We start from the raw sequence: 12,550 nt of genomic DNA, 5'->3' as shown, positions 1-12,550 counted from the left end.
TGCCACAATGTGCCTTTCCTTTGAGGCCCAACAGGCAACCCTGCCCAAGAGAATGAGTGCAAGGCATTGCTGCCCCTTCTTCTTGCTCACTCCAAGAAGGCAGGTGAAGAGGCAGCAAGAAGAGGCAGCAGCCGGGGATTGGAAGCAAGCCTCCTGCTGGGGCATGGGCTTCAGCAAGCGCCCTTGATGCCAGCCTTCTCAGTGTTGCAGATACCCCAGTGAAAATCTATGAAGATGCCCTGCAGTAAGTGACTAGGTTCTGGATTGTGGACAAAACCTACAGTCCAGAAGCCGCTTCAAGTGGCAAACTTGCACTTCCACTTAGTTAGTAGCCCCTTTGGCGTCAAGGGAACAAACCAGCCTGGAAATGCTCATGATTTCAAATGGGTTCCACATTCTATATTTACATATAAAGCATTACCTTTCCTCCTCTTATGCACTTCCACCAACCTGCCTATCAGGAAGTCTAAAGGATGCATTTTAGAAACAGCCTCAGCAAGTGATTTGTGAATTATACTTTATGGATCTCTGGTCATATTAGGATTTAATCCTGAAGGGTGCAACAATTCAAAGCAGGATATGATTCTGGATTCGGTCCTTTCCAGTCTTCTAGTTATGACGCTTCATTTTTACTGTTTCCCCGGGAAGACAATGTGAGATTCCTGGTGTTGGGGCGCCCTCTGTAGATCTTGGGAAGCCTCTCTGCAAAACCCCTTCTCCTGTTTTGTATTATAGCGGCATATCCACACCAGATTAGAACTGGTTTCTCAACCAGTCCCTCTTCCCAGGGAAACCTTGGCACTGTAGCTTGAGGGTGGTGGTGATAGTAGATGTGGTGGGGACCTTTCATAGAATTCTCCTCACCATGTCTCCATACTACAATTCCAAGCATTCTTGGAGGAAGCCTAGGCAGTTAACAAGGTATAAACCAACATAACTTGTTCAGTGTAGTTAAGCAAGGGTCTAGAAACACAGGTTTTCTTGGTCACGAGAGCAGACTTGTTGAAATTAATGACCATGACTTACTAAGTTCCACTAATTTCAGCAGGTCTGCTCTGGGCAGGATCTGGGCTGATACAACCCACAATATCTTCTTGTCATTCCATAGATGAGAGAAACAGAGAATGGGGGTATGAGCCTAAGCCTAAGAACAAGAAGGTCTGCGGATGGCCCCTGTGAAATTTCCATTTTGAGGTGAATGTCTGTGTGCACATTCTTGACACAGTTTTAGGGTCATCCAGAGGCAAAGGACAACATTCAAGTGTCCCGTGAGTTTTGAAAGAGCAATAAAGGTCAGGATGCTTTCTGAATGTCACCCCTCCTGGGAAATATCAACAAAGTGCCATTCTGATGTAACCACCATTTGATAACATCAGGTGCTGTTGTTTCCAGGTAGAGCAGTTTTCTGACGGCCAGACTTAGACATCATGGGAAATGTGCAGCTGCCAATGAAAACAGCAGCTCTGCATCTAGCTCCACTTCTCTTTCTCTAATGTGTAGAACGTATCTTGTGTTGCGACATCATGATCTCATGTTTTCCTACCTCCCAATTATGCAGCTTGGACAATGAATATGATTTTGGCATTGCAGATTGCAGCCAGTATACGTTCTACTAGACAGTATGGCAGTGGGCAGTGGGGAGCTAGATGCATGGTGGCTGTGTTTACTATCACCAACAGCTGTGTGCTTGCCCTAGTTTAACTCCAAGTGAAGAAGAGGAGAATGGAGGGGATGCAGCCCTCCTGCTTGACCTGCCCTTCATTTAAGATACAGTGGCCAAAGCTTGCAGCAGATTTGTGCACAACACTCTGAAACTCACAATTCATACAACAGGAAGAACTCTCAACTTTGGATCTAAATGTTAGTGCACCACAACTTCTTGGTGAAATCCCACAGGGTAGGGCAAGAATTTCCCATTTGGGCTCTGCTTGTGTCCTGTTTTTAAGGACAACATACAAGTTTGTCTTTCTAGTCACAAAGCATCACTGTTGCATCACTTCAGACTGCACAAACACGTCATCATAAGACGAGCAGCTCCTCCGAATATGCCCAAAGAAAGAAGCGATTGCAGAGAATCAATCAAAGCAGCTAAGGCGCTTTTGCCAACTCCCCCTTCCACAAACACAGCTAGGCCTTCCGAGGGGTAGGGAATACATTGGAGCAGGTGCCCTTTTGGCCTCTGCCAATCCTGCTCCCCAGTGCATGGTTCCCCCCTCTGCTTGCTCCTCCTGTGATATCTGCTTGCTGATTCCTTGTGTGTGTAGCCTAGGGATGGTAAATACCTTCTCTTCCTGTTGTCATTTGCCCTTTCGCTGCTTGCCTTCTCCTTCTCCTCCCACTCCTTGATCAGCAGCTTTGCTTTCCTGTCCAGCATGGTGCTTCTTTGGGATAAGAGAGGCTGGTAAGTTTCTGTTCCTTTTTTTGCTTTTCATCTTTTGCAGCACGGTGGGGAAGAAGAAGCAGGAATCTTGAGACGCAAGGCGGCGGGGGCTTACTGCAGTCAGCATAGCTATTTCTCTCGAAACTATAATTAACCTGCATGCAAATTTTCAAATAAAACCATTCATATAAGGGGAAATCATGAGAGTACACACACTGAAATTAACGTAGGTGCTTCAATTTCAATGGAACTCCTCTGAGTATAATTTAATTGGAATACAACTCATGGTATTTATTAGCTAGTGGGCCAAAATTTCTCATCTTTCTGAACGTGTTAGGAAGGCATAGAGAAAACAGAGGGGCAGTGGGAATGCTTCTTTGAGCTTTTGAAATTTTCCATTTTTGCTCAGCTTCTAGTTCTCCCCAGGTCTTTTTGTTCTTTATCTGTGCCCCACCTGGCAATCCTTCACAAAATTTCCTTCTCATATCTTCTGTGTTGTACTGATCCTTTTTCAGGCAGTTGATGTTATTCCCCATCTGCTAACTTATGAGTGTTTTGCTGTGTCAACAAGCGATAGGGAAGGGGGTGAATGGATTAGGAAGCTGCAGAAAAATACAGAATGGGAGAACTGGGAGCCATCAAGGGACTATGATCTCATATTCCTCTCCCTACTTGTACAATATTTTGGATCTATGCCATGCAAAGTTAGCTAACATTACATCAGATGAATTGCTTGCATAGCGACACATTAGCTAATGCAGTTCCTGATGTTTGTAGTAAAATCTAAGTACCGTATTTTTCGCCCTATAGGACGCACCGGCTCATAGGCGCTGCTTTCCCCACCGCCAGCCTCAAAGAGCAGACTCTCCTGGCTTCAGCGGAAGCAACGCAAAGCCTCCGGAGCGCAGGCTTCGGAGGCTTCGCGTTGCTATCGCTGAAGCCAAGGAGCCTGCATTCGCCCCATAAGACGCACACACATTTCCCCTTCATTTTTGGAGGGGAAAAAGTGTGTCTTATAGCGCGAAAAATACGGTATATTGGCTTGAATGGGTAGATTGGGCTGTTAGTGAATTGTCCAGAAATGAGCATTTTGGGGTGATCATGGTCAAAATAAGATTGTTTTCTGCATTCCTAAAAGTGTGGTATGTAGGTGCCCTCCTTTCCCTATGCATGGAGAAGATGCATCAAGAATTTCATAGAACAACTGAATGCCATTTTGTTTCCCTAAAACACTAAAGTCAGTGACTGTCCACAAAGCTGGAATTGGAAAGCATGTGGAACTCTCTTTTGCATGATGCTGCTTATATTGCCAAGCCATCTGATGCTGACATTAATGTTTCTCTTAAGATTGGGATGAACTGTTTCAGTTGAAACGACAAGTAATAATAATAATAATAATAATAATAATAATAATTTATTTATACCCCGCCCATCTGGCTGGGTTTCCCCAGCCACTCTGGGCAGCTTCCATACAAAACAAAATAAGCAAAATAAAATGCCTTATATAAATGTATATGGCATCAAGAGGACTGTTGTGTGGTCCAACCGCTCAAAAATACTTGACATAACACACCGAGGCCATTAAGTCTGTTGATCCCAAAGCTACTTTGGGGGAAAGACCATTTCTGAAGAGTGTAATGGCATTCAAATGCTGTCTGCCTGTTTCCTAAGTCATTAAGCTCCTTTGACCCAAATGAGGTAAAAGTGGTTTAAGGGCAGGCACACCAGTTCTTTAATCATGTTGACTGCAACCTAGTGGAGCTATTTCACGATCATTTCCATTGCTTTAGCCTCATTAACTTCAGTAAGTCAACATCAGTATAAATGAAATTGGATTCATACACTTTGCTTCTTTTTTTTATTCAATCTATAAAAGGGGAACAATAAACAACTGAGTGTGACTGAACTATGCTGCCCTTTGTAAATTATTCAGATATTATTTCCAGCATAAAGAAGATTATAGCCTGTATCTTTTTATACTGGACAATTGGGTGTAAACTCATTTTGTCTGATATATAAGACATGGGTGAGTATACCTCTTGTCTACTGCTGTCTATGATAAATGGTTACCAGTACCCATAGTGCCTCAACAGCAAACCTTAGCAAGCACATGCTCTCAAAATATTTATGAACCGAGTCAGTCTTTGATTTCTATGAAAAATGTATGCGGTTGGGTGGGGGGATAAGGAAATGATGCTGGGATGTGCATATTTTTAGGAAAGGGTTGCCGGCAGAAATGAGATTGGTTAAAGCTATGCACTGCAGTAATTCCCTCCGTTGCAAGCTCCAGTTTCCTGGGTCAGTAAAAACTGCTTCTGTCAACCGTGGAAAGGCTAACGCAAATCTGTAATGTGTGAGAAGCAATGTATGGCCTGCCTGAATCTGTTCGTAGACCTATATTATGAAACTTGTTATTTAGCCAAGTAACCCACTTTTCTGGGGATATCCAAAGGGGGAAATGTTTGAGGTGGGACACTGAGACAGACTCATTTGGTTTTACATGGATCCTTGCATGTTTTCAGTTTGCAGGGCTAGAACCTGGAATATGCCTGGCACAAAATAAGAGGTTTCTAGATACAGTGCTCACTTTCTTGGGCATAGACTACCCTGCTGCAAATGATGAAGCAAATGCCTTAAGCCTTGAGGCACCCCTTCTGCTAATCACTGTTTGTGTGTGTGCCTGGGTGGTTCAGAAACTTTCCTTCAAACTCCCTCCCTAAACTCGGTTCTTTTCCTCCACTTATCTCAGAAAGTAGTAGTAGGAAAGCAACCCACAGAAAGCGACCTGACTGAAATGTATCCTCTTTATTTTTCTTCTTGTTTCCCTTGCAGAACTGAAGACTATATGAAGTTATCCCTAAACTCTTCCTAAGGCTTTCCCTTTGGCATCTTTAAAGGCTTGAGAAACAAAGCAACCCCAAACCAACCTGATACGCATACATAACCGAAAAAATAAATAACCCCTCAAAATATGGGACTTTCTCTTTGGCTGAACGAAGCCGAGTTCCTCAGAATAAATCTTTGTAATATCGAGACCGGAAAGGATCTGTGTGGTTTGATCCCAAGAATTAAGTGGGCTAGAGAAAGTTACGGAAGTTATATTTTGAGGGTGCTGTTCTTGGATGTCAAAGTAAAACTCATGAATGCACTTTGTTGTGACAACCACTCCATATCTGCTGTATCCAAAAGAAAAACCCAAGATATTCCGTTTAGATAGCATGGACAAAGGTTACCCATTGCATCAGCCAGTCCAGAGATACAATTTCAAATTATTTGGTCCCTTTCCACCCCTCTACCTGGGAACAAAAACTTCCTTTATATCCTTGAAGACAATGCATTGAGATATAAAGCATTGTGATGGTTTGTGGATGGTGGAAGGATGTAGACTTTAGTGTAGCCTGTCTTGCTTCATAGCCTTTTGAAGACGAAGCAGTCCTCCATCTTAGGTAGAATGAATCCTGAGAGATAAAAATGCACTCCTAGGCCTGTGTACTCAGAAGTAAGTCCCACTGAGTTCAATGGGGCTTACTCCCAGCAAAATGGATATACAGGATTGCCGCCTTAGTGTAATAGTTCATGACTGATTTTCATCCTGAGGCCTGAGCACCATTAATGCTCGATAGCCAATGCTTCTGTTTAGTTAGCGGTTGCTTCCTGTCCCCAATAACAGAGTTAGAAAACGTAATCCATGAAATGTAAGGCAACTCTTGAAATATTAATTATAAACTTAACCTCAAAGATCCTTGTTTTCTTTTCTCCCTGACACCACACTGTTACAGCTTTTTTGAACTTCTCTGTTCTTTGCTTCCCTGAAAGATTTATCCGATCATTAACCCATACAGAAAATAACATCTGATGGGCCTTAGTGGCTAGAAACCATCAGTTACTATAAGCCCACACTGGTTTTATAAGTCTTTTTCCTCCACAAAGGTAGTATTTCAGGACAATACTGATGTCACTTCCTGTTTTGCAGAATTACCATTTTAGGCTGGAATTTCCTCCCAATACTCCTGTTTTTTCTTCATGTTTTGAGGGCAGACTGATTCGATGTTTAATAATATATCAAACCCAAGCTGCTTTTAAAAATGAAAACTTATGCAGACAATACTTGAAATTGTTTAGTCAATCATTCTTTGGGGCACCTAGGTTTGGGGCAGATGTTTCCCCCCCCCCCCCAGCATAACTTTTTCAAGGGCTTATTTAGGAAACAGTGGGAAGTTTGGCTTTTCTTTCTTTTTTTAAGTCTAAGCTTCTGCTTCTGTATGTTTTCACTAGCAATACAGTTTGCAATTGAATCCTATTTATATATACAAATATGTATAAGGACACTCGGCTTTGAAAAAACTGTTAGCAACCATTCTGCCTCCAACTCACATTGACAGATGCAGTGTTCCAAACAGCATTAACTATGCAAAGAATGCCTTATATACAATATAACGTCTCAGTATACAGCAATACGTCTATTGTACAAGGAATATTACTAGTGGCAGCGAGCAAAGCTATCTCCTCAATAGTGACAAAACTGGCTGTCTGGGTATTTTTTACATTTTTTTTTCTAAATGTGAAGGTGGATCTTATATACATAGGACTGTAATTTCTAGTGGCTTAAAATGTATATTGCCATTATTCAGTCCAATAAACCTTTAAATAGTTTATATGAATGGTCATTGTGTTTGTTAATGTGCATGGTGTCCATGCCCTTCCACCCTCGAACTACTTGGTTTGGTTCAACTATTACCCTGGGACACAAAGTTACGGGCATCTCTCCCCACCCCCCACCCCCTTCTGCCCTCAAAAACTTCCTTTCATGCTTTTGCATGTCATGTGCTGTCTGGGTCCATTCACATTTCACATAGTCTAACAGTGGGCTGAATATGGGCACATGTGGATGGGTCATCCTCTGGGCAGCTCAAAAGTGGTTGAGGGGAAGTTGAGACAGCACCGAGCCAAACAAAGGTGGAAATAGAGAATAAGGCTGCATCTGAATGGCATCTCTGCTCAATGAACATAGGCTTGAACCAGAAAGATGGAGGGGAACAAGACCTTCCCTCAGTTACAGATAACCCTAGTGTCAATGATCAATACATCAATAAAAAGATCAATCCATAAAACTTCGCATAAAGCAATTTAGATTAACTAACACAACATCTTAAAAATAAACACAAATAAAGTCTGAAAGGAGAAATAGTGGCATGGAAGGCCAAATATTTCTGGAACATCTGTTCCCATTGCACAGCTACTCTGGCCTATATAGGCTGGGTGTGGTCTGATTAAGTGGTGCTTTGGTAATTTCTTTCGCTATGATTTCTCCCTTTAGGAATCTCCCTAGGTTCTTGTGGGAAGAATGGTAGCTCAGTGGAAGAGCACATGTTTTGCATGCAAGAGGTTCTAGGTTCATCCTCTGGCATCTTCAGATAAGGCTGGGAAAACGTCAACTGGAAATCCAGGAAAGAGCTGCTAGTCAGTGTGGACAATATTGAGTTAGATGGCTTCAGTGGTAGGCAGAAGTACTTGCCTGATCTCTGTGCAGGTGAGTTGTTGTTGCTGCTTACCAAGAGAGAGCAGGGAGGGCAAGGCTGTTGGGAAGTTGATTCTGCACAAATGCACCAGTGGAGGTAATACAGTGCTCACGCCAGTGTGTTTGCACAGTGCTGACCTCCCCATTGCCTCTTCTTCTGGGTAAGCTGCAGGGACCCACCTGATGGCATCAGCTACTGAATAGACCAATGGCTTCACTTCATATAAGGCAGCTTCCTTGTTCCTACTCACGACTACCATTTTAACCCTTCTCTTTCCAAAGAGTACTACCTTTTTATCTGCTTCTTTTCTTCCACCACCATCACACACAGCTGCAGCAAGGGTGGGGGCAATCATGACTGGGAGTGCAGCAAGAGGCAGAGAGAGTGTAAGTCCTTTTCCTCCACTCCAAGGACCAATAAAAATTATCTCTCCACCCCCAATATTTGGAGCTGAGGAAAGGAGGAAGGATCACTTAGTTATAGAATGTTATTTGTATTCCAAAAACCTAGACACCAAGGGGGCATTCTAGTGGGGCATAACCAGGAGGTGGCAACTGCCCCCCCCCCCGATCCACAAATATTATTGAAAAGCATTGAAAGTATTCAATTGTTGTTTAGTTGTTTAGTTGTTTAGTCGTGTCTGACTCTTCGTGACCCCATGGACCAGAGCACTCCAGGCACTCCTGTCTTCCACTGTTAGTAGCATTTAATTACCTGAGTCCAAATCATCTGTCAGGAGAGCTATTCCCAGCAAGGACTCCGGCCTGGCCAGGACGGCTTTCCTATTACAATGGTACCTTGGGTTAAGTACTTAATTTGTTCCAGAGATCTGTTCTTAACCTGAAACTGTTCTTAACCTGAAGCACCACTTTAGCTAATGGGGCCTCCTGCTGCTGCAGCGCCGCCGGAGCACGATTTCTGTTCTCATCCTGAAGCAAAGTTCTTAACCTGAAGCATTATTTCTGGGTTAGCGGAGTCTGTAACCTGAAGTGTATGTAACCTGAAGTATATGTAACCTGAGGTACCACTGTATACCTTCTGGTCTTGACAACGCATGTGACCCTCACCTGTCCTAAACCTACTCCAGCTGAGGAATGACACACCTCCTCCCCGAGCTAGTGAGCCCCACCTGGACTGTGAGTTCTTGCCTGCCTTCCCTCAAAACTGACAGCTGTAAGTTCTGGAATCCTGAGGTCAGGAGTAGTATGTCCCATTTTTCCACTTGATGCGAAACAGGAAGTGCCACCCTGCTCTGCCACACCACCACCAGTGGGACGCACACCACCAGCTATGTCACCTCCGCCTCTTGTGGAGAAGCAGTGCTGGCAATGGTGCTGATTCCCTGGAAGAGCTTGCAAGATCTCACCCAGATCTCATGAGGACTTTTGCTCTCCTTGACATCTTGCAAGACTTTGATGAGGTATCACAAGATCTTGCAGGAAACCAGCAGGAGATCAGCAGCTATACTGGCACCGCTCCTCTGGTAGAGGTGGGGGATGGGCAGGAGGCATCCATGAGGCTGCTGCCTTGGGGGCTTCTGCTGACTGAGGCAGCTACTTCACGCCACTTCATGGGTGGGCTGGCCTTCCCTGAGGTCCCTATGGGCATGCACACTGGTATTTGTTTACCTGTAAGCACATAGCTTAGGGACGCGGGTGGCGCTGTGGGTAAAAGCCTCAGCACCTAGGGCTTGCCGATTGAAAGGTCGCGGTTCGAATCCCCGCAGCGGAGTGCGCTCCCGTTGCTCGGTCCCAGCGCCTGCCAACCTAGCAGTTCGAAAGCACCCCTGGGTGCAAGTAGATAAATAGGGACCGCTTACTAGCGGGAAGGTAAACGGCGTTTCCGTGTGCAGCTCTGGCTCGCCAGAGCAGCGATGTCACGCTGGCCATGTGACCCGGAAGTGTCTTCAGACAGCGCTGGCCCCTGGCCTCTTGAGTGAGATGGGCGCACAACCCCAGAGTCTGGCAAGACTGGCCCGTACGGGCAGGGGTACCTTTACCTTTACCTTTAAGCACATAGCTTTCGTATTATTTTTCCTCAGTCTACCAGATTTTCACAAAACAGCAGCCGTGTGTGTGTGTGTGTGTGTGTGTGTGTGTGTGTGTGTGTGTTGCTCCAAGCCAGGAAACCTGAGATCCATGGATATTTGTTTATATGTGCACATACACCTTTTGTGATCTATCATGCTTGCACAAAACAGCAGTCCAAAACTGGAAATAAGTGATGCCTCATTCCAAAGTAGGTAAGGATTTGGAGTTGTTCACATGAAAGGCTGTCTGTCACTTCATTTCCTCCCCCTTTCCTCTCCATCTCCTGTACCCATGGGCGTAGACAAATATTATTGAAAAGCATTGAAAGTGCTCAGTTATCTGAGGTTCTGCCCTGCCAGAAGCCTGCCCCCCGCAATGTCCTATTTACAGTACAGGGTATTTTTACCCATGATTTCCCAAGAAAAGTTCAACAATTTTTATTTCCTATTAAAAAAAAAAAGCCCAACAATGTTTGCTGCCCCTCCCCAAACAAAAGTCCTGACTACACCCATGGTAGCTAATCAGGAATGTATAATAGTGTCTGTCACCATAAATCAGCACTGGAGCCTTGGTTATAATAGAGAAGTCTTCTGAATGATCAGGGCAATGAACTTTTAAACCCAAGTCACAAGTATAATGAAATCTATGCAATGGGTTGCTGTGAACAGAGTGTTCCACCACCGTGTGTTCTTCTCAGCAGGGACAGTTACTAAACTGATTTAAAAAATGGTAACCATTTCTATGGGCCAAGCTACGTGCTACTCAGTCACATTATGTTTTCATGTGACTTTTTAAAAAAACCACACACACACACACACACACACACACCAATATGTCTGCTGTTGAAGTTGAGTATGACAGGAGATATGCTTTTCTGTTTTCCCACACTAAAATCCCTTCCCCCCCCAAAGCTACTTTTGTCTCATGGCACACTGCACTCTACCTGCACACATCTTCCTCTCTGCTTTTGCAACTTCTGCCGCTCATTCTGTAGAAGAAAATGTCAAGGGGAAAACCACATGGTTGAGCATTTTGTATAGGCTGGTCCATAGGCTTCTGCTTGTAGCCTAGGCTGCTCTTCCACTAGCACAGAATACTTTGGCCTCCAATCGATACTTCCTCTCCTCAACTGCCCCCCCCATACAGCTGGAAAATTTGCTCCAGAGGATTGCAGAAGGAATGCAAGGAGAGGAAGGTTAAGTCCCATTGCACAAGTATAACTCTGCACTCGCAGCATTGGATACAACACATACAGTCCTGTTCTACCTCCTCTTTTTGGTGAAGAAGAAAAATAACAAGAAAACTTACATTTCTTTTGAATCATAACCATGGAAAATCAATTTTTAAGCCAGAGGTCTTTAAAAATAATAATAATAATAATCTAATTCATTGCTATTAATTATAGAAGTTTCTCTTAGTTCCAAATCCAGTCTTTCTGAATTTACCAATATTTTTTTCTTTTGCCACATCAAGAAACCGACATTCAACTGAAGATTCAAGAATGTGCATGTTCTTACACCAGTACAGTTGCCATGTGTAACCCATGAATTTTTCAAGGTTCTTGCCCATAGAAGTTCATATCACAATAGACTTTAAAACATTCCAAAGAAGTCTGTTGCTTTATCCATTCAGATGTGCCTTAAGATTGACTTGTTCCATAATGGAGGGGAAAACACAACTAGTTTCTCTCTTTATATGGGAGGGTGGGAAAGATGACTGAACTGGGATTTCAACGGGCAGGACCTATTGTTAGTATTCCCTCCCCTTTGCTAAAATATGTTTAGAATGAGAGTTTCACATTAAAGATCTCACCCCTGCTGTTAGACATCTATGATTTTCTGAAATAAAATATGTAATCAGCGCTTAAGCATTAGTTTGTGCAGACATGATGTCCCCTTACCCCTGAAGGTTCATTTAAACTGAACTTGCTTCTGTACCACAAACATCCCTTTGGGACCCCTGCTCAACTCCTCATGGCAAGCTCACTGACTCCTGAATAGCAAATGATTAATCCCCAGTTGTCCCTAATTTCAATGAAGAATAAGTGCTAGATCCATTCATCAAGTTATCAGAGTGATGGAGACCATCAGAAAAGTATGTTTTGGAACCATAGTTATTTTTAAGGGTGACACACTTCAGAGATGCTTGTTTCTACAAAGTAAAGTTTAAGTTGAACATATAAAAATGTCACAAGTCACAGAGCATGTCCATCATCTAAGGTCTAAGGGATGGGAGAAATATCCTGAAGTTACAGATGTTTTTGGGACAGATGGGACGTGGGTGGCGCTGTGGGTTAAACCACAGAGCCTAGGATTTGCCAATCAGAAGGTTGGCGGTTCGAATCCCTGCGACGGGGTGAACTCCCGTTGCTCGGTCCCTGCTCCTGCCAACCTAGCAGTTTGAAAGCACGTCAAAGTGCAAGTAGATAAATTGGTACCACTCCGGCGGGAAGGTAAACGGCGTTTCCGTGCGCTGCTCTGGTTCGCCAGAAGCGGCTTAGTCATGCTGGCCACATGACCCGGAAGCTGTACGCTAGCTCCCTTGGCCAACCCCAGAGTCGGTCACAACTGGACATAATGGTCAGGGGTCCCTTTACCTTTACAGATGTTTTTAGACATCCT

General features: G+C 43.9%; 1 protein-coding gene across 6 annotated transcripts in view; it reads left to right on the top strand.

The window, feature by feature from the left end:
• Nucleotides 1-12,550, top strand: part of JMJD6 (jumonji domain containing 6, arginine demethylase and lysine hydroxylase) — an 83,545-nt gene that overhangs the window by 69,498 nt on the left and 1,497 nt on the right. For 3 of the 6 annotated variants that reach the window (XR_014560972.1, XM_083725889.1, XM_083725888.1), the window contains one exon: nt 5,213-7,035. The exons of the other annotated variants lie outside the window; for them this stretch is intronic. Coding sequence is in view for 1 of the 3 variants with exons in the window: in XM_083725888.1 (XP_083582014.1) it covers nt 5,213-5,252 (40 nt within the window). In the remaining 2 variants the exon portion in view is untranslated. Of the gene's footprint in view, nt 1-5,212; nt 7,036-12,550 lie in introns of those variants that run through there. 6 annotated transcript variants of the gene reach the window in all.

Source organism: Podarcis gaigeae, assembly GCF_964106915.1.
Source record: "Podarcis gaigeae genome assembly, chromosome: 2".
Lineage (NCBI taxonomy): Eukaryota > Metazoa > Chordata > Lepidosauria > Squamata > Lacertidae > Podarcis > Podarcis gaigeae.
Note: the sequence above shows the minus strand (reverse complement) of the source record. Positions and strands in the feature narration are given on the sequence as shown.